Genomic DNA, 26,503 nt, shown 5'->3' with positions numbered 1-26,503 from the left:
GCGTCCGGCAACCGCCCTGCATATACTAGGATGGATGCTATGTCCATAGCTGCTGTGCGTGAAGCAGGAGTTACAACATACTCTGAGGGGGGGATTCAATTGCCGTCACAAAATTAAAATAAATTTGCTGCTTCCCATACCTTTCTTACCTTCTTTTACAATCCCCCTCTTTCTCCCCTCTCCTCTCAAGTCCCCCCCCCCCCCCCCCCTCCCCGTACACTAGGAGACGTCTCAGAGGGGACAAGTCGCATAAGATGCCCTTTAAACCCCCTGGAATTATCCCGGGAACACACATCAGATTGGATGTCAAACGCCTCCGATTTGGCCACTTTTTACCCGATTTCTCAGCCCGATCCGTCACAATCGGGTGATTAGAGGCCAAATCAGACAAGTATAGGGGTGCCTTTAGTGTTTCCAATTTCATCTTCATTTTTCCTACCCCTATTGAATTTCAAGATGATATTCCCTGAGTAATTGTTGTTACTTGCGGATACCTCTGGTTTTGTCCGAAGCTATATATAGGATTTATTTTCAAAATCCATCCATACACGGGAAGAATTAGCATTATGACCTAGATGTGAACCTGTCCCTAGTGCCCTTCCCAGCGTCCCCTTCTCTGAGGGCCAGTGCCGGGCCCTGTACCTCTGGCTACCAGACAGAATGACAGGACTATGGTGACTTTGATCTGTGCTCTGAGCTTTGTAGTTTCTGGGAAATGATTAACACATAACAGTAGGAGGTGTGTCGGAGACATGAATACCTCACCTATATATAGGACTGGTGATGTCAGCAGGAGGAAATTCCTACCTGTCCTTGCTGGTTACATTGTGTATGTGTAGCTAGGACAGCGGGCTAGACCAGAAAACATGTATAACCCCATATGCGGGACATTAAGATCTGTAAACATGGAAAGAAGATAGGATACAAACGTTCTAAGTACAAGAACAAGAGAGCGCTTATCTCATGTGTTGCCACCGTAACAGCAGCTGCTGATTGGGAGATGGTCAGTCTCCCATTAACAATATAGAGTAAAACAAAGTGAAAAGCAGCGCTATAAATGAGAAGAACGGGTGAATCAATTTAAAATGCAAGTTTTAATAAAGCATCTTGTATAACCCAATAAAAAACAGCATCAGATACAACCAGACTGTTGAATTAGTGAATTGACCCCAAGTTAGGGGTCAATAATAACTGTAATGCAGAATTGGTGTATAACCTGCACTGTCCACAGTCACAGCTTTACCACTTTACGATGGAGTATACACAGCGTTTTATTCCTGGGAGCTATATGAGGGAGTCCCAATTAGATGGCTTGGGCAGGACTACAACCTCTGAGCAATTTGAATCCATGTTTGATTCAGCCAAAGACATCCAAACTTTGGGGGACCAGGTGGTCAGCAGGTGGGTCCAACAGCAATGGAGGGTCCAATACTACTGGTTCTGAAAACCTATGGGGGATGCGGCTGGCGGTGATGCAGGGGGATCGCAGCAGGGTTTGGAGATTCCTGCTGCGGTCCCCCTTTGATACATTGGGGTGATACTTAATATTTGCAGCTAACCCCCAAAAATGGGTGTTTTTGGAGGAGATTTAGCCACAAATATTACTTGATAAATGGGGCCGCAAGAGAGCAGCACAATAGACTGTAAAAGCAGCACTGTACTGCAGAATAGACTGTAAGAGAGCGGCACTGTACTGCAGAATAGACTGTAAGAGCGGCACTGTACTGCAGAATAGACTGTAAGAGCGGCACTTTACTGCAGAATAGACTGTAAGAGCAGCACTGTACTGCAGAATAGACTGTAAGAGAGCGGCACTGTACTGCAGAATAGACTAAAGGAGCCCATAGACGCTCGTTGCGTCCGCTCCGTTTTGTACTTTGAGTTGCGTGCTCCCGCGCATCACATAGTACGGTACAAAAAGTATGTGCTGCACATACTTTTTGTACTAGGTACACATCGTATCGGATCGCAGTGCATGCACTAGGGATGCGATCCGATGTGTACTTTAAAAGTACAGAACAGACTGAAAAAACGGACCGTGTATGGGGGGGGGCATAAGAGCGGCACTGTAATGCAGAATACACTGTAAGAGCAGTACTGTACTGCAGAATACACTGTAAAAGCAGCACTGTACTGCAGAATACACTGTAAGAGCAGCACTGTACTGCAGAATACACTGTAAGAGCAGCACTGTACTGCAGAATAGACTGAAAGAGCAGCACTGTACTGCAGAATAGACTGAAAGAGCAGCACTGTACTGCAGAATACACTAAGAGCAGCACTGTACTGCAGAATAGACTGTAAGAGAGCGGCACTGTACTGCAGAATAGACTGGAAGAGCCGCACTGTACTGCAGAATAGACCGTAAGAGCAGCACTGTACTGCAGAATACACTGTAAGAGAGCAGCATTATACTGCAGAATAGACTGTAAGAGAGTGGCAATGTACTGCAGGACAGACTGTAAAAGAGAGGCACTGTACTGAGGAATAGACTGCAGAGAGCGGCACTGTACTGCGGAATAGACTGTAAGAGCAGCACTGTACTGCGGAATAGACTGTAAGAGCGGCACTGTACTGCGGAATAGACTGTAAGAGCGGCACTGTACTGCGGAATAGACTGTAAGAGAGCAGCACTGTACTGCAGAATAGACTGTAAGAGAGCAGCACTGTACTGCAGAATAGAATGTAAGAGAGCGGCACTGTACTGCAGAATAGACTGTAAGAGAGCAGCACTGTACTGCAGAATAGACAGAGAGCAGCACTGTACTGCAGAATAGAATGTAAGAGAGCGGCACTGTACTGCAGAATAGACAGAGAGCAGCACTGTACTGCAGACTAGACTGTAAGAGACACAACACTTTTGTTGGTAAGCTGCTCAATCAGAGGTGTGTCACTCAGGTGCCAAAAGGGAGGGCTAATTCTGTCTAGGAAAAAACATTTGGTAGCCCAATTGCACACTGAGTGAAACATAACTACATAATAATCAGATAACACAGAGATCTTGGTTGCATATATCTGCAGATATAGGGCTAAGCCCCCAGGCCGTACGTTAAGGCATCTCTGTCACTGGGGGTCCCTAATACTGGGTATGGGTCTGGGGTGTGGGCCCCCAACATGCCGACACAGGCTGAGTACTCCAGGGCAGCACACAAATGAAAATTAGTAGGGGTTAATAAGAAGCACATAGGTGCTATGTAGGGAAGTGAAGGTGTGATTAAAATTCAAAATATATACAATGTGATAGGAAAAAAATAAGTGTTAATAAAGTGTTAGGGTGTGCTAACCTGGAGCAGACCAGCCATGCCAACATGAGGGGGACCACACTCCCAAACCCATCCCATAAGATATAACATATATGTCTGGGCTTAATAGCCCAGTGTAAGGCCACATGATAATGGCGTATAACGTCTGAGAGCCAGCTTACCTGGAGATACCCCTGGCTTCTCCAATGGCACTCAGGTGTCAGCAATCCCTCCTAATGCTGACCCATCTATGCCTCTCAACTGCACAACACTTTTGTTGGTAAGCTGCTCAATCAGAGGTGCGTCACTCAGGTGCCAAAAGGGAGGGGCAATTCTTATATCTGCAGATATACGCAACCAAAATCTCTGTGGTATCTGATTATTATGTAGTTATGTTTCACTCAGTGTGCAATTGGGATACCAAATGTTTTTTCCTAGCCAGAATTGCCCCTCCCTTTTGGCACCTGAGTGACACACCTCTGATTGAGCAGCTTACCAACAAAAGTGTTAGGATTAGGAGGGATTGCTGACACCTGAGTGCCATTGGAGAAGCCAGGGGTAGCTCCAGGTAAGCTGGCTCTCAGATGTTATATGCCATTATCATGTGGCCTTATACTGGGCTATTAAGCCCAGACATATATGTTACTGCTAATGGGATGGGTTTGGGAGTGTGGTCCCCCTCATGTTGGCATGGCTGGTCTGCTCCAGGTTAGCACACCTTAACACTTAGTTTTTCCTATCACATTGTATATATTTTGTATTTTAATCACACCTTCACTTCCCTACATAGCACCTATGTGCTTCTTATTAACCCCTACTAATTTTCATTTGTGTGCTGCCCTGGAGTACTCAGCCTGTGTAGGCATGTTGGGGGCCCACACCCCAGACCCATACCCAGTATTAGGGACCCCCAGTGACAGAGATGCCTTGACGTACGGCCTGGGGGCTTAGCCCTATATCTGCAGATATATGCAACCAAGATCTCTGTGTTATCTGATTATTATGTAGTTATGTTTCATTCAGTGTGCAATTGGGATACCAAATGTTTTTTTCCTAGACTGTAAGAGAGCAGCACTGTACTGCAGGATAGACTGTAAGAGAGCAGCACTGTACTGCAGAATAGACAGAGCAGCACTGTACTGCAGTATAGACAGAGAGCAGAACTGTACTGCAGGATAGACTGTAAGAGAGCAGTACTGTACTGCATAATAGACTATAATAGAGCAGCACTATACTGCAGACTAGACTGTAAGAGAGCAGCACTGTACTGCAGGTCAGACTGTAAGAGAGCAGCACTGTACTGCAGGACAGACTGTAAGAGAGCAGCACTGTACTGCAGGACAGACTGTAAGAGAGCAGCACTGTACTGCAGGTCAGACTGTAAGAGAGCAGCACTGTACTGCAGACTAGACTGTAAGAGAGCAGCACTGTACTGCAGGTCAGACTGTAAGAGAGCAGCACTGTACTGCAGACTAGACTGTAATAGAGCAGCACTGTGCTGCAGGACAGACTGTAATAGAGCAGCACTGTACTGCAGACTAGACTGTAAAGGCCCCCATACACTAGGGCGACTTGTCCTTAGGACAAGTCGCCCCCGACTTCCCCCTGAGCTTCCCCGGCTGTGCCATTTTTTACATGTGATAAATCGTCTCAAATTATCACATGTAAAAAACCCGGGGAGCAGGGGGGGGGGCTACAGAGGTGGGAGCAGGGGGACTGGGGACGCTGCGGGGACAGCGTCTGTGTCCCCCGCTGCTGGTAACGCTGCGGGGACAGCGTCTGTGTCCCCCGCTGCTGGGGACGCTGCGGGGACAGCGTCTGTGTCCCCCGCTGCTGGTAACGCTGCGGGGACAGCGTCTGTGTCCCCCGCTGCTGGTAACGCTGCGGGGACAGCGTCTGTGTCCCCCGCTGCTGGGGACGCTGCGGGGGACACAGGCGTATATGTTACTGCTAATGGGATGGGTTTGGGAGTGTGGTCCCCCTCATGTTGGCATGGCTGGTCTGCTCCAGGTTAGCACACCTTAACACTTTATTAACACTTATTTTTTCCTATCACATTGTATATATTTTGTATTTTAATCACACCTTCACTTCCCTACATAGCACCTATGTGCTTCTTATTAACCCCTACTAATTTTCATTTGTGTGCTGCCCTGGAGTACTCAGCCTGTGTAGGCATGTTGGGGGCCCACACCCCAGACCCATACCCAGTATTAGGGACCCCCAGTGACAGAGATGCCTTGACGTACGGCCTGGGGGCTTAGCCCTATATCTGCAGATATATGCAACCAAGATCTCTGTGTTATCTGATTATTATGTAGTTATGTTTCATTCAGTGTGCAATTGGGATACCAAATGTTTTTTTTCCTAGACTGTAAGAGAGCAGCACTGTACTGCAGGATAGACTGTAAGAGAGCAGCACTTTACTGCAGAATAGACAGAGCAGCACTGTACTGCAGTATAGACAGAGAGCAGAACTGTACTGCAGGATAGACTGTAAGAGAGCAGCACTGTACTGCATAATAGACTATAATAGAGCAGCACTATACTGCAGACTAGACTGTAAGAGAGCAGCACTGTACTGCAGGTCAGACTGTAAGAGAGCAGCACTGTACTGCAGGACAGACTGTAAGAGAGCAGCACTGTACTGCAGGACAGACTGTAAGAGAGCAGCACTGTACTGCAGGTCAGACTGTAAGAGAGCAGCACTGTACTGCAGACTAGACTGTAAGAGAGCAGCACTGTACTGCAGGTCAGACTGTAAGAGAGCAGCACTGTACTGCAGACTAGACTGTAATAGAGCAGCACTGTGCTGCAGGACAGACTGTAATAGAGCAGCACTGTACTGCAGACTAGACTGTAAAGGCCCCCATACACTAGGGCGACTTGTCCTTAGGACAAGTCGCCCCCGACTTCCCCCTGAGCTTCCCCGGCTGCTCCCCGGGGGAGCTTGATTAGATTGGCACTTGATGTGCCATTTTTTACATGTGATAAATCGTCTCAAATTATCACATGTAAAAAACCCGGGGAGCAGGGGGGGGGGCTACAGAGGTGGGAGCAGGGGGACTGGGGACGCTGCGGGGACAGCGTCTGTGTCCCCCGCTGCTGGTAACGCTGCGGGGACAGCGTCTGTGTCCCCCGCTGCTGGGGACGCTGCGGGGACAGCGTCTGTGTCCCCCGCTGCTGGTAACGCTGCGGGGACAGCGTCTGTGTCCCCCGCTGCTGGTAACGCTGCGGGGACAGCGTCTGTGTCCCCCGCTGCTGGGGACGCTGCGGGGGACACAGGCGGCATAGAGCCGGGCAGGGGGAGCCGGCGGGAGCTGTCAGTGCTAGAAAAAAAAAGCCTATACAATGAATGGGCAGCCTGTGATTGGCTGAGCGCTCTCTCAGCCAATTGCTGACTGGCTGAGAGAGCGCTCAGCCAATCACAGGCCGCCCATGCATTGTATGGGCTTTTTTTTTAATTCAATACTGACAGCTCTCGCCGGCTCCCCCTGCGCGGCTCTATGCGGCCTGTGTCCCCCGCAGCGTCCCCAGCCCCCCCTGCTCCCTCTACCGCCTCGCCGCCCCACTAGGTCCCAAGTCGGGTGGTCGGACGTGCAGCAGGTCCGACCACCCGACGCAGATCCGATGCGCACGGGACCGTGCATCGGATCTGAGGGGCCATCAAAACTAGCCGATTTTGGTCCGATTTCCGCCAGATCCGACTGATCTGGCTGAAATCTGACCAAAATCGGCTAGTGTATGGGGGCCTTTAGAGAGCAGCACTGTACTGCAGAATAGACTGTAAGAGAACAGCACTGTGCTGCAGACTAGACTGTAATAGAGCAGCACTGTGCTGCAGATTAGACTGTAAGAGAGCAGCACTGTACTGCAGACTAGACTGTAAGAGAGCAGCACTGTACTGCAGACTAGACTGTAAGAGAGCAGCACTGTACTGCAGGTCAGACTGTAGGAGAGCAGCACTGTACTGCAGGACAGACTGTAAGAGAGCAGCACTGTACTGCAGACTAGACTGTAAGAGAGCAGCACTGTACTGCAGGTCAGACTGTAATAGAGCAGCACTGTACTGCAGAATAGACTAAGAGAACAGCACTGTACTGCAGACTAGACTGTAATAGAGCAGCACTGTGCTGCAGACTAGACTGTAAGAGAGCAGCACTGTACTGCATAATAGACTGTAAGAGAGCAGCACTGTACTGCAGACTAGACTGTAAGAGAGCAGCACTGTACTGCAGGTCAGACTGTAAGAGAGCAGCACTGTACTGCAGGACAGACTGTAATAGAGCAGCACTGTGCTGCAGACTAGACTGTAATAGAGCAGCACTGTGCTGCAGACTAGACTGTAAGAGAGCAGCACTGTGCTGCAGACTAGACTGTAATAGAGCAGCACTGTGCTGCAGACTAGACTGTAATAGAGCAGCACTGTGCTGCAGACTAGACTGTAATAGAGCAGCACTGTGCTGCAGACTAGACTGTAAGAGAGCAGCACTGTGCTGCAGACTAGACTGTAAGAGAGCAGCACTGTACTGCAGACTAGACTGTAAAAGAGCAGCACTGTACTGCAGACTAGACTGTAAGAGAGCAGCACTGTACTGCAGACTAGACTGTAAGAGAGCAGCACTGTACTGCAGACTAGACTGTAAGAAAGCAGCACTGTACTGCAGGTCAGACTGTAAGAGAGCAGCACTGTACTGCAGGTCAGACTGTAAGAGAGCAGCACTGTACTGCAGGTCAGACTGTAAGATAGCAGCACTGTACTGCAGGTCAGACTGTAAGATAGCAGCACTGTACTGCAGGTCAGACTGTAAGAGAGCAGCACTGTACTGCAGGTCAGACTGTAAGAGAGCAGCACTGTACTGCAGGTCAGACTGTAAGAGAGCAGCACTGTACTGCAGGTCAGACTGTAAGAGAGCAGCACTGTACTGCAGGACAGACTGTAAGAGAGCAGCACTGTACTGCAGGACAGACTGTAAGAGAGCAGCACTGTACTGCAGGACAGACTGTAAGAGAGCAGCACTGTACTGCAGGACAGACTGTAAGAGAGCAGCACTGTACTGCAGACTAGACTGTAAGAGAGCAGCACTGTACTGCAGGTCAGACTGTAATAGAGCAGCACTGTACTGCAGAATAGACTAAGAGAACAGCACTGTACTGCAGACTAGACTGTAATAGAGCAGCACTGTGCTGCAGACTAGACTGTAAGAGAGCAGCACTGTACTGCATAATAGACTGTAAGAGAGCAGCACTGTACTGCAGACTAGACTGTAAGAGAGCAGCACTGTACTGCAGGTCAGACTGTAAGAGAGCAGCACTGTACTGCAGGACAGACTGTAATAGAGCAGCACTGTGCTGCAGACTAGACTGTAAGAGAGCAGCACTGTGCTGCAGACTAGACTGTAATAGAGCAGCACTGTGCTGCAGACTAGACTGTAATAGAGCAGCACTGTGCTGCAGACTAGACTGTAATAGAGCAGCACTGTGCTGCAGACTAGACTGTAATAGAGCAGCACTGTGCTGCAGACTAGACTGTAAGAGAGCAGCACTGTGCTGCAGACTAGACTGTAAGAGAGCAGCACTGTACTGCAGACTAGACTGTAAGAGAGCAGCACTGTACTACAGACTAGACTGTAAGAGAGCAGCACTGTATTGCAGACTAGACTGTAAGAGAGCAGCACTGTACTGCAGACTAGACTGTAAGAGAGCAGCACTGTACTGCAGGTCAGACTGTAAGAGAGCAGCACTGTACTGCAGGTCAGACTGTAAGAGAGCAGCACTGTACTGCAGGTCAGACTGTAAGAGAGCAGCACTGTACTGCAGGTCAGACTGTAAGAGAGCAGCACTGTACTGCAGGTCAGACTGTAAGAGAGCAGCACTGTACTGCAGGACAGACTGTAAGAGAGCAGCACTGTACTGCAGGACAGACTGTAAGAGAGCAGCACTGTACTGCAGGACAGACTAAGAGAGCAGCACTGTACTGCAGGACAGACTGTAAGAGAGCAGCATTGTACTGCAGACTAGACTGTAAGAGAGCAGCACTGTACTGCAGACTAGACTGTAAGAGAGCAGCACTGTACTGCAGACTAGACTGTAAGAGCAGCACTGTACTGCAGACTAGACTGTAAGAGAGCAGCACTGTACTGCAGACTAGACTGTAAGAGAGCAGCACTGTACTGCAGGTCAGACTGTACTAGAGCAGCACTGTACTGCAGACTAGACTGTGAGAGCAGCACTGTACTGCAGACTAGACTGTAAGAGAGCAGCACTGTACTGCAGACTAGACTGTAAGAGAGCAGCACTGTACTGCAGACTAGACTGTAAGAGAGCAGCACTGTACTGCAGACTAGACTGTAAGAGCAGCACTGTACTGCAGGTCAGACTGTAAGAGAGCAGCACTGTACTGCAGGTCAGACTGTAAGAGAGCAGCACTGTACTGCAGGTCAGACTGTAAGAGAGCAGCACTGTACTGCAGACTAGACTGTAAGAGAGCAGCACTGTACTGCAGGTCAGACTGTAAGAGAGCAGCACTGTACTGCAGGTCAGACTGTAAGAGAGCAGCACTGTACTGCAGGTCAGACTGTAAGAGAGCAGCACTGTACTGCAGGTCAGACTGTAAGAGAGCAGCACTGTACTGCAGGTCAGACTAAGAGAGCAGCACTGTACTGCAGGTCAGACTGTAAGAGAGCAGCACTGTACTGCAGGACAGACTGTAAGAGAGCAGCACTGTACTGCAGGACAGACTGTAAGAGAGCAGCACTGTACTGCAGGACAGACTAAGAGAGCAGCACTGTACTGCAGGACAGACTGTAAGAGAGCAGCATTGTACTGCAGACTAGACTGTAAGAGAGCAGCACTGTACTGCAGACTAGACTGTAAGAGAGCAGCACTGTACTGCAGACTAGACTGTAAGAGCAGCACTGTACTGCAGACTAGACTGTAAGAGAGCAGCACTGTACTGCAGACTAGACTGTAAGAGAGCAGCACTGTACTGCAGGTCAGACTGTACTAGAGCAGCACTGTACTGCAGACTAGACTGTGAGAGCAGCACTGTACTGCAGACTAGACTGTAAGAGAGCAGCACTGTACTGCAGACTAGACTGTAAGAGAGCAGCACTGTACTGCAGACTAGACTGTAAGAGAGCAGCACTGTACTGCAGGTCAGACTGTAAGAGAGCAGCACTGTACTGCAGGTCAGACTGTAAGAGAGCAGCACTGTACTGCAGGTCAGACTGTAAGAGAGCAGCACTGTACTGTAGTAGTAGTACGTTTATTTATAAGGCGCCGCAAAGTGTCCGCAGCGCCGTACATAGCAAACAAAAAAAACAAATTACAAGGTAACGTACAGGGTGTGTTGAAAGATACAGTATAAATAGGGGTATAGCTGGTAGAACTAAAATCAGCATCAGTTCAGAAGTAGGTGTCAAAATTGTCAAGGAGACTGAAGATGAAGTAGAGGAAGGGAAGAACAGGACAGGAGGACATGTGAGGTAAAGAGGTAGGGTGAGTACGTGAGGAAGGAGGGCCCTGCTCATAAGAGTTAACATACTAAAAATAGGTGGGTGGACGAACGAAATACAATAGGATAAGTAGGAACGGAGGGGAACGGAGGCAGGATAGGAGGATCAAAAGAGGTTAGGAGGAGGGATAGGCTAGTCGAAAAAAGTGGGTTTTGAGGGAGCGCTTGAAGGAGGTAAGGGAATCAGATAGCCTGATGGGTGGCGGGAGGTTGTTCCAGTGCAGGGGGGCAGCGCGAGAGAAATCTTGGACACGGGAGTGGGAGGAGGGGATTAGGTGAGAGGTCAGTCGGCGGTCAGCGATGGAGCGAAGAGGACGGGAGGGAGTGTGGATAGAGATCAGTTAAGAGAGGTAGGGAGCTGTGGAGGAGGAGAGAGCCTTGTAGGTGGTGGTGAGGAGTTTAAAGAGAACTCGGAAAGGAATGGGGAGCCAGTGAAGAGATAGACAGAGGGGGGAGGCGGAGGTAGAGCGGCGGGAGAGGAAGATGAGCCTAGCAGCAGCGTTAAGAATGGTTTGGAGAGGTGCGAGGCGGGTGAGAGGTAGCCCAAGAGAGAAGGATGTTGCAGTAGTCAAGGCGGGAGATGACAAGAGAGTGAATGAGAATTTTGGTCGCGTCAGTGGAGAGGAATGGTCTGATGCGTGAGATGTTGCGTAGGTGAAAGCGGCAAGACTGTGAGAGAGCACGAATGTGGGGGGTGAAAGAGGGAGGAGTCAATGATGACACCGAGGCAGCGCGTTTGGTCGGTGGACGTGATCTCGGTTTCACCAATGCTGATGGAGATAGTGGGAGAAGAGGGGATGTTCGGGGGATGGAAGATTAGAAGTTCAGTTTTAGCCATGTTTAGTTTCAGGAAGCGTTGGGTCATCCAGGCTGAGATGGCCGTGAGGCATTCGGAGACCTTGGACAGGAGTGATGGGGATAAGTCGGGGGAGGAGAGATAGATTAGGGTATCATCAGCATAAAGGTGGTAATGAAAACCATAGGAGCTGATGAGGGTGCCCAGAGAGGTGGTGTAGAGGGAGAAGAGGAGAGGGCCAAGGACTGACCCTTGGGGCACACCTGCAGGATAGACTGTAAGAGAGCAGCACAGCTTAGCAGGCAGTGTATGGACACCTAATAACATATCAGTAAGTGATTATGGTAAGCAGTCATAGCATAATAATAGAATAGGTTTATTTATAGAAACACGTTTTTACTAAAGGCTAAATTCATTGGGCTGGGCGTGCCCCGAGCTCACTGTACACATCATTACAATGGTACACCTACAGGTTAGTCCTTCATGCAGTCAGTGTATCAGACCGTCATTCAAACAGAATGCATGGCTTCCTCCCTCCTACCCCAGACTTACACGGTCAGCTGACCCAAGCATTATCCCCCTCCCTCCTTACCCGAACCTACACTGTCACCTGACCCAAGCATTATCCCCCTCCCTCCTTACCCGAACCTACACTGTCACCTGACCCAAGCATTATCCCCCTCCCTCCTACCCCAGACTTACACTGTCACCTGACCCAAGCATTATCCCCCTCCCTCCTACCCCAGACTTACACTGTCACCTGACCCAAGCATTATCCCCCTCCCTCCTTACCCGAACCTACACTGTCACCTGACCCAAGCATTATCCCCCTCCCTCCTTACCCGAACCTACACTGTCACCTGACCCAAGCATTATCCCCCTCCCTCCTACCCCAGACTTACACTGTCACCTGACCCAAGCATTATCCCCCTCCCTCCTACCCCAGACTTACACGGTCACCTGACCCAAGCATTATCCCCCTCCCTCCTACCCCAGACTTACACGGTCACCTGACCCAAGCATTATCCCCCTCCCTCCTTCCCCGAACCTACACTGTCACCTGACCCAAGCATTATCCCCCTCCCTCCTACCCCAGACTTACACGGTCACCTGACCCAAGCATTATCCCCCCTCCCTCCTTCCCCGAACCTACACTGTCACCTGACCCAAGCATTATACCCCTCCCTCCTTCCCCGAACCTACACTGTCACCTGACCCAAGCATTATCCCCCTCCCTCCTTCCCCGAACCTACACTGTCACCTGACCCAAGCATTATCCCCCTCCCTCCTACCCCAGACTTACACGGTCACCTGACCCAAGCATTATCCCCCCTCCCTCCTTCCCCGAACCTACACTGTCACCTGACCCAAGCATTATACCCCTCCCCCACTCCTTCACAGGCACTGCACCTTCACCTGAACCAAGCATCGCATCCCTGCTTCCCCAGAGCTACACTATTAGTAGAACCAAGCATCCTAACAGCTGGGCGTTCCCATGGGCTAGTACCTCGGCCCTACGCGTCCCGTCCCCCCCCCCCCCACAATGTTGTCTGGCCGCACTCAGCATATGCACATGAGCAGAAATGTGGCTGCGCATGCGCCAAACATCAGTCCCCGCAGAAAGTAAAAAACGATTAAAATAATAAATGTCATAAATAAAAGGATTATAGCAACTAAAAGTTTGTCCGTGTGTCTTTCTATCACATCCCAGCAGCAGGCACAAGCCAGCAAAATGATACAGTGTCCATAATCACAACCAGGAGTATTGTGTTAACCAAATCATTGTGGATTGTGCAGGGTCAGCAGATTTAGAGGCGTCTCCCTCCACTACATGAGAAGACCGGCTGGTATCCCCCTGACGAGGCAGCTTGTGCAGAGTGAGCATATTTTCCAATTTTGTTGCAGCGGAGTCTAATCTATGACTAAAACGAGGATACTTGTTTCCTAGCACGGCGCCCAGGATATTAAGTTGTATGGCATCGCATGCCGCATGCAATGCGATTTTAAATAGTATTAGCCACTATACGATGTTTAAATGTATAAGCACCCTAATGGGTGCTTACAATGTTAAATGCACCCCCACTATCAACGCCAATACGAAGCGTGGCGAGCACAGCGAGCCCGCGAGGGGCGGCGGTACACGTCCTCCGACCTTTTCATACCCCCACTATCCACGTCGGCGTGGAATTGATTTTATATAGTGCCGCGAGCGTAGCGAGCCCAGCGAGGGGACGAGTATTACTTTACTTGTATTTCGCGTCCGCTCGCCACACTATCTAAAATCAACTCAACGCCGACGTGGATAGTGGTGGTATGAAAAGGTCGGAGGATGCGTACCGCCGCCCCTCGCGGGCTCGCTACGCTTCCGGTTGACGTTGATGGTGGGGGTGCTTTTAACATTGTAAGCACCCATTATGGTGCTTATACAATTAATTATCTTATAGGGGGCACATTTAACATTGAAAACACCCATTAGGGTGCTTATACAATTTAAAATCGTATACCATTGTATATGGCATACAATGCGAAGGTATACAATTTAAAATTGTATAACATCGGCTGCCATGCCTTATGGTATGCGATGGGCCCCGTGCTGAGGTTGCGCATTCCCAGAGCTACACGATTCATAGAACCAAGCACCCCCCCCCCCCTTTCCTTTACAGAAACTGCACTGTCACCTGAACAAGCATCTCGTCCCTCCTTCCCAAAGCTACACTGTAGAACCAAGCATCTCGTCCCTCCTTCCCAGAACTACACTATAGAACCAAGCATCTCATCCCTCCTTCCCAAAGCTACACTGTAGAACCAAGCATCTCATCCCTTATTCCCAGAGCTACACTGTAGAACCAAGCATCTCGTCCCTTATTCCCAGAGCTACACTGTAGAACCAAGCATCTCGTCCCTCCTTCCCAGAACTACACTATAGAACCAAGCATCTCGTCCCTCCTTCCCAGAGCTACACTATAGAACCAAGCATCTCATCCCTCCTTCCCAAAGCTACACTGTAGAACCAAGCATCTCGTCCCTCCTTCCCAGAGCTACACTGTAGAACCAAGCATCTCATCTCTCCTTCCCAGAACTACACTGTAGAACCAAGCATCTCATCCCTCCTTCCCAAAGCTACACTGTAGAACTAAGCATCTCTTCCCTCCTTCCCAAAGCTACAATATAGAACCAAGCATCTCTTCCCTCCTTCCCAAAGCTACACTGTAGAACCAAGCACCTCGTCCCTCCTTCCCAGAGCTACACTATAGAACCAAGCATCACGTCCCTCCTTTAAAAAAATACACTGTAGAACCAAGCATCTCGTCCCTCCTTCCCAAAGCTACACTGTAGAACCAAGCATCTCATCCCTCCTTCCCAAAGCTACACTGTAGAACCAAGCATCTCGTCCCTCCTTCCCAAAGCTACACTGTAGAACCAAGCATCTCTTCCCTCCTTCCCAAAGCTACACTGTAGAACCAAGCATCTCATCCCTCCTTCCCAAAGCTACACTGTAGAACCAAGCATCTCATCCCTCCTTCCCAAAGCTACACTGTAGAACCAAGCATCTCTTCCCTCCTTCCCAGAGCTACACTGTCGAACCAAGCATCACGTCCTTCCTTCCCAAAGCTACACTATAGAACCAAGCATCACATCCCTCCTTCCCAAAGCTACACTGTAGAACCAAGCATCTCGTCCCTCCTTCCCAAAGCTACACTGTAGAACCAAGCATCTCGTCCCTCCTTCCCGGAACTACACTGTAGAACCAAGCATCTCGTCCCTCTTTCCCAAAGCTACACTGTATAACCAAGCATCTCGTCCCTCCTTCCCAGAGCTACACTGTAGAACCAAGCACCTCATCCCTCCTTCCCAAAGCTACACTGTAGAACCAAGCATCTCGTCCCTCCTTCCCAGAGCTACACTATAGAACCAAGCATCTCATCCCTCCTTCCCAAAGCTACAATATAGAACCAAGCATCTCGTCCCTCCTTCCCAGAGCTACACTGTAGAACCAAGCATCTCGTCCCTCCTTCCCAGAGCTACACTGTAGAACCAAGCATCTCGTCCCTCCTTCCCAGAGCTACACCGTAGAACCAAGCATCTCGTCCCTCCTTCCCAGAGCTACACTGTCGAACCAAGCATCTCGTCCCTCTTTCCCAGAGCTACACTGTAGAACCAAGCATCTCGTCCCTCCTTCCCAAAACTACACCGTAGAACCAAGCATCTCGTCCCTCTTTCCGAAAGCTACACCGTAGAACCAAGCATCTCGTACCTCCTTCCCAGAGCTACACTGTAGAACCAAGCATCTCGTCCCTCCTTCCCAGAGCTACACTATAGAACCAAGCATCTCGTCCCTCCTTCCGAAAGCTACACTGTAGAACCAAGCATCTCTTCCCTCCTTCCCAAAGCTACACCGTAGAACCGAGCATCTCGTCCCTCTTTCCGAAAGCTACACCGTAGAACCAAGCATCTCGTCCCTCCTTCCCAAAGCTACACTATAGAACCAAGCATCTCGTCCATCCTTCCCAGAGCTACACTGTAGAACCAAGCATCTCGTCCCTCCTTCCCAGAGCTACACTATAGAACCAAGCATCTCGTCCCTCCTTCCCAGAACTACACTGTAGAACCAAGCATCTCATCCCTCCTTCCCAAAGCTACACTGTAGAACCAAGCATCTCATCCCTCCTTCCCAGAACTACACTGTAGAACCAAGCATCTCATCCCTCCTTCCCAGAACTACACTGTAGAACCAAGCATCTCATCCCTCCTTCCCAAAGCTACACTGTAGAACCAAGCATCTCATCCCTCCTTCCCAGAGCTACACCGTAAAACTAAGCATCTCGTCCCTCCTTCCCAGGGCTACACTATAGAACCAAGCATCGCATCCCTCCTTCCCAGAGCTACACTGTAGAACCAAGCATCTCGTCCCTCCTTCCCAGAGCTACACCGTAGAACCAAGCATCTCGTCCCTCCTTCCCAGAGCTACACTGTAGAACCAAGCATCTCGTCCCTCCTTCCCAGAGCTACACCGTAGAACCAAGCATCTCGTCCCTCCTTCCCAGAGCTACACTGTTAGAGGAACCAAGCCTCCTTATATTTTCCTGCACTAATTTACCAATTATTCATACACCTATATTGGGCGTGTCCCATCTCATACTATTGCATAAAAAGCTGGTGAAGACAGGTGACAGGTGTGTCCAGGGCAGTGACTGGTTTCATTCCACAAATTAAAATGTGACAACAGGCAAAGCCATTCACAGCTGTCCCCCTACTGGCATTGCAGTAAAAGCTGTAGGTGTGTGTGTGTGTGTGTGTGTGTGTGTGTGTGTGTGAGACGCTTCATTGGGAATTACAGTAAGTCATTACAGTGCCACAGACAGGTTATCCTACAGTGCTTGGGCACCAGGATTACGATTCTTCAAATGAAAGTGAAGCAGCTTAATGGACCTCTGTCTGGGAATAGGCAATTACTGTTTTACATGAGTGACTACTAGGCGCCACTCGATGGACCAAATTACTCCTTTGTGTGCTGAAGGTGCGTACACAATAGGCGATATATCGGGCATTCCATCGAACGGCCGATATAGGGATGCACCATCGGGCAGTGTGTACGAGCGATATATCTGTGCTTTGTGTACAGGTAATCCACGACTACCCGTACAGCCGCGCCGGGAGCCTGCGGTGATTGACAGCTCGTTCCACCCATTTGTGAGGTCAGTCCCGACGGATCGGGCAGCGTGTATAAAGAACACGCTGCCGAATCCGTCTGTACATACATCTGCAGATAATCTACTAGTGTGTACCCAGCTTTACAGATGTAAATAACATCTGTGACGATACAGCAATTACATGAAGCAGAGACGACGGACAGAGCTGATCCCCTACACGTGACATTCAGCAATGTGTGAGAACAATACGACAGGCTGCAGATGGAAACATATAAATATACTGTACATGGACTTTGCCTGGTTCTAGATTAGTCCTAATGGTGCCTGTAACCCCGTAACTGCTGGTGGATCTACGGACTGTGGACGCAATTAAAGCCTGATCTTTGGCACCTGCTAATATCATATCATTGCAGGTACTGGGTATAAACACCAAACACTCTCCCCCTGTAATATTACCGAGTCCCGTGGTAGGTGGCAGGCAGGTATATGGCTGGTGTATTCCCTACACCCGTTCTCACCTGCTTAATGGAGTTCAGGTGCAGGATCTCAGTCTCCCCTCGTCTCTTCACCTCTTCCCTTAGCTGGTCCTTCTCACAGCAGATATCCAGGATCAGCTGCTGATGTTTCTTATTTTCCTCAACCAACCTGGACAAGAAAAAGCTTCATGTTAGAATGTATGATCCCTATTCTGGTTCACTATTATGGTGCTCAAATAAGAGGTACTGTAGGGATATGGGGGATGAGACCAAAACAGCTACAGGTGAGGAAACAGACAGGCTAGGATGAGGAAATAAGACAGGTCAGGCAGGGGATTCCTCTAGGGGTGAGGAAATAGACAGGTCAGGCAGGGGATTCCTCTAGGGGTGAGGAAATAGACAGGTCAGGCAGGGGATTCCTCTAGGGGTGAGGAAATAGACAGGTCAGGCAGGGGATTCCTCTAGGGGTGAGGAAATAGACAGGTCAGGCAGGGGATTCCTCTAGGGGTGAGGAAATAGACAGGTCAGGCAGGGGATTCCTCTAGTGGTGAGGAAATAGACAGGTCAGGCAGGGGATTCCTCTAGGGGTGAGGAAATACAGGTCAGGCAGGGGATTCCTCTAGGGGTGAGGAAATAGACATGTCAGGCAGGGGATTCCTCTAGTGGTGAGGAAAATAGGATTTTGGGTACCTACCGGTAAATCCTTTTCTCGTAGTCCATATGGGATACTGGGCTTCACTACTATGGGGATTGAGACCTCCGCAGGAGAGACAGGCACATAAAAGAACTTTCAGTGTGGGTGCACTGGCTCCTCCCCTCAATCTCCCTCCACTAGTCAGTTAATGCAAAAACTGTGCCGAAGGAGAGCATGTGAGGAGTATGTGATAATGTATTGTGGTGAGATCCATCCAGCACACCCAAACGAACAAAAAACATATAAAAGAGGTGAATCCTAACAACTTAAGAGGACACCTGTAACTAGAACAAATCTATAGTCATATTTATCCTATAGAAAACAAGGCAAAAAGCCTAACAATAAAGTAGGTCTGACAGCAGAAAAAGCCGCACTGAGGCGGGCTCCCAGTATCCCATATGGACTACGAGAAAAGGATTTACCGGTAGGTACCCAAAATCCTATTTTCTCTACCGTCCAATGGGATACTGGGCTTCACTACTATGGGGAGGTCCCAAAGCTACCAGAACGGGTGGGAACGTGCGGATTCTGCTGTAGAACCGCATTCCCGAACTGGGAATCCTCCCTGGCCAGGGTGTCAAACTTGTAGAACTTCACAAATGTGTGTTGCCCTGACCAAGTTGCGGCCCTGCATAGCTGCATTGCCGACACCCCTCGAGCAGCCGCCCAAGAGGTACCTACAGACCTGGTTGAATGAGCCTTTACTGAAAAAGGAAGCGACAAACCAGCTGATGCATAAGCCTGCTGGATAGTACATCTTATCCACCTGGCAATGGTACGCGTTGAAGCAGGTAAACCCTTCTTCTGCGCATCATAAAGCACAAACAGGCTGTCCGTCTTACGGATCCTAGCTGTGCGCTTGACATACCCCTTAAGGGTGAGGACCACATCCAAGGTATCTGGTATATCTGGGTGTGTCGCGCTAGAAGGAACCACAATAGGTTGGTTTAGGTGGAACCCTGACACCACCTTTGGAAGGAATTGTGGTCTAGTCCTGAGTTCCGCCCTATCGTTGTGGAACACAAGGTAAGGGCTCCGACAAGATAAGGCCCCGAGCTCGGACACCCTCCTGGCCGAAGCTAGAGCCAGCAGAACAACAGTCTTCCAAGTGAGGTGTCGCAGCTCAGACTCTTCCAGTGGAACAAACCGGGCTGATTTTAAGAAAGTAAGAACTACTTCCAAATCCCATGGTGCAGTGGGAGGCACAAAGGGGGGCTGAATCCTCAGCACCCCCTGTAAGAAGGTTTGCACTTCCGGCAAGGCCGCAATCTTTTTCTGAAAAAACACAGATAGTGCGGAGATTTGGACCTTTAAGGAACCCAATCTGAGTCCCTTATCCAGGCCAGCCTGAAGGAAACGTAGCAGACTGTTTAATCGAAAACTGGCCGGAGGCAAGTCATTCTTCTCACACCAGGCAATATATCTGCGCCATATTACATGATAATGAGCAGCCGTCACCGGCTTCCTGGCTTTTATCATTGTAGTGACGACAGAGGGATGGAGACCCTTGTGGACTAAGGTCTGCCGCTCAACCTCCAGGCCGTTAAACGTAGCCGCTGTAAGTCCTGGAAGACGAACGGGCCCTGGAGGAGCAGGTCTTCTCTTAGGGGCAGACGCCACGGGTCTTCCACTAGCATGGCCTGAATGTCCCCGTACCAGGCCCTTCTTGGCCAGTCTGGTGCCACCAGTATGGCCTCCGTCCCCTGATGCCGGAGCCGCTTTAGCACCCGAGCCAACAATGGGAGAGGTGGGAAGAGGTACACCAATTGGAAATCCCAGGTCCAGGTGAGAGCGTCCACCGCTATCGCCCCTGGGTCTCTGGTCCGTGCACAGTACATTGCTACCTTGTGGTTCAATCGTGAAGCCATCAGGTCGATCTGAGGGAGCCCCCACAGATCCACTATGGCATTGAACACTTGAGTGTGAAGTCCCCACTCTCCCGGGTGAAGATCGTGACGACTCAGGAAGTCCGCCTCCCAATTGTCGACCCCCGGGATAAAAATGGCAGACAGGGCCTGGACATTCTGTTCCGCCCAGGACAGAATTTTTGACGCTTCTCTCATGCAAGGCATGCTCTTGGTACCACCCTGCCGATTTATATAGGCCACAGTGGTGGCATTGTCCGACTGGACCTGGATCGCCTTTCCCTGTAACAATGGAGCTGCCTGTAACAGGGCATAGTAGACCGCCCTCAACTCCAGCTTGTTGATATGAAGGCCTGACTCCAGTGGAGACCATCGACCCTGTAGGCGGACTCCCTGTGTCACAGCTCCCCAGCCCCTCAGGCTGGCGTCCGTGGTTACCAGAATCCAGTCCTGGATCTGGAACCGTCTGCCTGCCAACAAATTGGATGAATCTAGCCACCACTGTAGCGAGATCCTGGTTCTTGTTGCAAGGCCAATCCTTCTGCGCATCTGCAGGGGGGAGCCGGACCATTTTGTCAGAATATCCAATTGAAAAGTCCTGGAATGGAAGCGGCCAAATTGTATTGCTTCGAATGAAGCCACCATCTTGCCTAGAAGCCGGAGGCAAAGATGGATCTGTACCAGAGGTGACTGTAGGACCTCCCTGACCAGCTGTTGTATTGCAGTGACCTTTTCCATCGGCAGAAAGACTTTTTGTTCTGATGTATCCAGGATCATGCCCAAGAAAACCATCCTCTGGGTTGGAACCAGCGAGGATTTGGGCATGTTTAGGATCCACCCGTGGTCTCTTAGAACCTGTATGGACAGATTGAGAGCACTGCTTAAAGCCTCCGCCGACCCTGCTTTTATTAGCAGGTCGTCCAGGTATGGCACTACATTCACCCTTCGGAGCCTGAGTAGTGACATCATTTCCGCCATTACCTTTGTGAAAACCCGCGGGGCTGTCGACAGGCCGAAAGGTAACGCCCGGAATTGGTAATGGTCGTTCCCCAAGGCAAACCTGAGATAGATTTGGTGTGGGGGCCAGATAGGAATGTGTAGGTAGGCGTCTTTGACGTCTATAGAGGCCAGGAACTCCCCTCTTTCTAGGCTGGCGATCACAGAGCGCAAGGACTCCATCCTGAACTTGAACACGCGCAGGAAGGGGTTCAGTGACTTTAGATTCAGGATGGGTCTTACTGAGCCGTCTGGCTTCGGTACCAGGAATAGGTTGGAATAATATCCCTGGCCCTGCTCCGTGTCTGGCACCGGTACAATTACCTGAGACTGAAGCAGCCTGGTAATGGCCCCTTGAAGGAGCACCTGATCTTCCTGGGATGCTGGAAGTGCCGACCTGAAGTATCGTCTGGGAGGGGGTTTGTCGAATTCCAGCCTGTAACCTAGAGAAATGAGACCTCTGGCCCAGGAATCCAGACCCGAGGCGTCCCACACATGGCTGAAATGCAACAATCGCGCTCCCACCGCGAGAGAGTCTCGTGGCGGGAAAACCCCGTCATGCTGCAGGCTTAGAGGAAGTCGCGGCATTGGACGGTCCTGGGTGTTGGAGGTGTTAGGCTTCCTAAACTTGCCTCTCGTGCCCCTGCTGGCATTGGAGGCGCCCCTAGCCTTGGGGCGAAACCTGTTCCCACGAAAGGACTGCTGGGAAGCACCTGTGAAGGTACGCTTTGCAACCGTGGGGGCTGATGGAAGGAAGGTAGATTTTCCTGCCGTGGCTTTGGAAATCCAACCGTCTAATTCACTGCCAAACAGCCATTCTCCTGTAAAGGGGATACCCTCCACACTCTTCTTTGAGTCTACATCTGCAGACCACTGCCGCAGCCACAAGGCCCGTCTGGCTGAAACCGCCATGGCTGAATTGCGCGCGTTTATTGCGCCCAATTCCTTTTGTGCCTCGCACAGGATTTTTGCGGTATCCTGAATGTGACGCAGGCTGTCCCCTATCTGGGCCACAGTCATGTCACCCAACAACCCTTCCTGAATCTGGGTTGACCAGGTATGAATAGCCTTGGCCATCCAGCAGCTGGCTAAAACTGGACGCTGGGATGCCCCACTAGCCGTATATATGGACTTGAGGGTAGCTTCCAGCCTTCTGTCCGCCCCGTCCTTAAGGGTGGATACCCCTGGGACTGGTAACAACACCTTCTTAGAGAGGCGGGAAACAGAGGAGTCCACTACCGGTGGCTCCTCCCATTTCTTTCTGCCCAAAGGTTCAAAAGGATATGCATTTGTGAACCTTTTTGAAAGAGTAAACCTCTTATCAGGGTTTTGCCATGCAGCCCTGAAAGCAGTTTCTAACTCTGCCTGCTCAGGGAAGTACACTGGCTGTTTCTTCTGTGTCATGAAGAAAGGATCTCCTTCTGTGGATGCCTCTACTGGGAGATCTAAAACATCCCTAATGGCCCTGATAAGGGGCTCGGGACCATGCACTGCCGTCTCAGGAGCTGGTTCCTGCAGACCCTGCTCCTCACCCTCCTCCAATATGTCCTCATCGTCCTCATCTGTGTCAGGATCCATAGCAGTAGCCTGCCTCTTTTGAGGCTGTGCGGGCGGAGGAGGTACATTTTGGGTATGAAGAATATCCACCCTGGCAGCTAACATGGACAATTCCCTCTGAACCCTCTGCGTTTGCTGAGTGTTAGTGGAAAGCTGTGAAGCCACAGAATCCAACAAGGTCTTTATGTTGGAGGCCCACGCAGGCTCCTGCTCGTCTGCCTGCGACTGCCCCGCAAGCTGTGGGGGAACCCCACTGATCTGGGTGTCAGCACTACTGGGCTGTGGTGACATACAAGCCTCACAAGTAACCTGGGACTGTGACTTGGGCACAAACTTGGTGCTACACACCATACAAGTGAACTTTTTCACCATGATGAGATAGTACTACAATGTCTGTAGTAACAAACACAACCCCCACGCAGTCACACACGTGCACACACTGCTGGATGTGTTTCCTCTGAGTGAAAACAGACTATGTGCTTGCTTTATGCTGTGTCTGTAACTAAACAGTGGGGAAAAAACAGAGCAATTGGGGAGCCAAGTGCACCCTTAACCTGAACTCACAGATCTGGGTGAGCTGGTAACGCTAAACACAGTGATATAAACAACACAGTGTCTGACTAAGCTAGATAGCGCAGCAGCGCTAAATCGCTATAAAAACCTGCTGTCTCTGCCGTGCTGCAAGTACCCGGATCCACCACGCCAGTGAGGAGCCCTGTAATGGAGTCTGGCAGCGTGTGAAGAAGCAGGAAGTGACAGCGCGCGCCCAGCAGAGCTTGGTCCCGCTCTGAGTGAAGCCCCGCCCCCTTACACGGAGCTGGCGCTTACATATAATTATACTGACATTATTAAAGGTGTAAAATATATATCATACATTATACCCTGAGGGGTGTCCCTGGTGGTCCAGCGGCAGCACCCCTATGCCAGTTATCAGACGCGGTGTTCACGCGGTCCCTGCTGGAGAGCCGCCATTACTAGCCGTCGTCTTGCCGCACCAGAAATGGCTGCGGGGACCCCTTGTGGGACCCCCAGCCTGTACTCACCACCGATGTCTTCAGACCTGTCAGGGGTGTGCGGCGGCTAGGGGACTTGCTCGCTACAGCGCAATGCTGTGCGGTGACAAGTCCCACGCAGGACTGGATTGTCCTGTAGCAGGGTCAGCTCTGCACCTGAAGAGGTCGGGGACTGACCCTTCCCCTGACACCCACGAAGCAGGACAGCTGTGTGGTCACCACAGCGCCCCAAAATAACAAACTTGAAAATAAATGTGGAAAAAACTCTGGAGCATCCAGAAGCACTGCCTCTCCTGAGGCACATTTTTCAAAACTGACTAGTGGAGGGAGATTGAGGGGAGGAGCCAGTGCACCCACACTGAAAGTTCTTTTATGTGCCTGTCTCTCCTGCGGAGGTCTCAATCCCCATAGTAGTGAAGCCCAGTATCCCATTGGACGGTAGAGAAATAAACAGGTCAGGCAGGGGATTCCTCTAGGGGTGAGGAAAGACAGGTCAGGCAGGGGATTCCTTTAGGGGTGTGGAAATAGACAGGTCAGGCAGGGGATTCCTCTAGTGGTGAGGAAATAAACAGGTCAGGCAGGGGATTCCTTTAGGGATGAGGAAAGACAGGTCAGGCAGGGGATTCCTTTAGGGGTGAGGAAATAGACAGGTCAGGCAGGGGATTCCTCTAGTGGTGAGGAAATAGACAGGTCAGGCAGGGGATTCCTTTAGGGGTGAGGAAAGACAGGTCAGGCAGGGGATTCCTTTAGGGGTGAGGAAATAGACAGGTCAGGCAGGGGATTCCTCTAGTGGTGAGGAAATAGACAGGTCAGGCAGGGGATTCCTTTAGGGGTGAGGAAAGACAGGTCAGGCAGGGGATTCCTTTAGGGGTGAGGAAATAGACAGGTCAGGCAGGGGATTCCTCTAGGGGTGAGGAAATAGACAGGTCAGGCAGGGGATTCCTCTAGGGGTGAGGAAATAGACAGGTCAGGCAGGGGATTCCTCTAGGGGTGAGGAAATAGACAGGTCAGGCAGGGGATTCCTCTAGTGGTGAGGAAATAGACAGGTCAGGCAGGGGATTCATCTAGTGGTGAGGAAATAGACATGTCAGGCAGGGGATTCCTCTAGTGGTGAGGAAATAGACATGTCAGGCAGGGGATTCCTCTAGGGGTGAGGAAATAGACATGTCAGGCAGGGGATTCCTCTAGGGGTGAGGAAATAGACATGTCAGACAGGGGATGTCTACACAGGTTACATTTCTACAGGTGAGGAGATAGACAGGCCAGGCAGGGTATTCCTCTACAGGTGAGGAAATAGACAGGTCAGGCAGGGGAATACTCTAGGGGTGAGGTAATAGACAGGGGACATTTTCTACAGGTGAGAAAAAAGGTCAGGCAAAGGATGTCTACAGAGGTGAGGAAATAGACAGGCCAGGCAGGGGACATTCCTACAGGTGAGGAAATAGACGGGTCAGACAGGGGATTCCTCTACAGAGGGTGAGCCTTCCCTTCCCTGCGATCTTCCCTTTATACCTGGAAATACTGTCTATATTAGATGCGTTAGACCTTGCCCTACATAGAGGCGGCCATTCTTCTGTCCTTTATGTAAGGTCGCCGCACCTCCAAACCAGTTCATATATTCCTGTCTGCTCAGCGCAGCAATTTATGACCCAACATTACAGCTACTAGAAGGAACTTTGGAGTCGGGTCTCTCTGAACAAAGCAGCAGAGCAACGTCTCAGCACAAGAAACACATTTCTGTACCGACACAAACATACAGTCCTACCAGTGCATAAGGCAGAATAACCCTGCATGTGATGAGCATACTGCCATTGCTTACACTACAGTCAGAGCACAACAGGTGTGCACAGAGGCAGTTTTGCATATCACCAGAGAACTGCGGCTGGTTTCAGAAGCCCAGCCATTGCATAGGTAAATGAATGGAAATCGGCAATGTACGGGATGTTGAGGAGACCGAAGTCGCTGGCTGAGCATTGCTGTGTGCCACAATGTATAGCTCACACTATAGTAAGTAGGCTGGGCATTATATACTCCAATTAAGCAGAGCACATACAATGGGCAGTATTCAATGAGGCTGATTCGCCGCTTTTCACGGCGAATGTATCCTATTTTCGTGCTCCTCGGCTAAATTTTTGACTGGGAAAAGTCATTCGCCCTATTCAACAATCAAAATTCGCCGACGGCGAACAGTGAATGGCGGCCAATTCGCCGTCTGTTAGTCACCGCAATTCTCTGCTGTTTTCCAATGGGTTTTTCAATGTGATTCGCCAGGAGTGTATTCAATGCTAGGATGGCGAATTGCTTTCAGTGTGATTTTCACCGTGTAGCAATCGCCATCTTTTTAAGGTGAACTGGAATGTTATCTTTTAAAATAAAGGGTTTTTTTTTCTTCAAAAAAATCAGTAATCTTTTTTTCGGTGAAGGGGCATGCTATTTTTATTCATGTGCTGCACATGAATATATATTTAATTTTATTTATTTTTTTACACATAACAGGCAGCAGGGGGCGGAGAGCCAGGAGCCGCTCATTACATATTCACTGCTCCCGCTTATTACATATGCACAAGCGTGAGCAGTGCAGCGGCTCCCTACCCGCGTCCCCTGCCAGCTCTCCCGGGGGCAGCTTGTGCTGCCGGTGTCCCCGGGAGACCTCCTTGCCCCCCGCCTCGCTGCGGCATTCGCTGCAGGGGTTCAAAT

General features: G+C 50.3%; 1 protein-coding gene across 1 annotated transcript in view; it reads right to left on the bottom strand.

Annotated features, from left to right (window-relative positions):
- The window catches only part of CCDC186 (coiled-coil domain containing 186), a 69,227-nt gene that overhangs the window by 31,720 nt on the left and 11,004 nt on the right, over positions 1 to 26,503 (bottom strand). Inside the window, exon 3 of the mRNA XM_083149759.1 lies at positions 17,724 to 17,850. Within this exon, the coding sequence (XP_083005885.1) occupies positions 17,724 to 17,850 (127 nt within the window). The remainder of the gene's footprint in view (positions 1 to 17,723; positions 17,851 to 26,503) is intronic.

This window comes from Crinia signifera, chromosome 6 (genome assembly GCF_055691185.1).
Source record: "Crinia signifera chromosome 6, ASM5569118v1, whole genome shotgun sequence".
NCBI lineage: Eukaryota > Metazoa > Chordata > Amphibia > Anura > Myobatrachidae > Crinia > Crinia signifera.
This window is presented reverse-complemented; position numbering and strand designations above follow the sequence as displayed.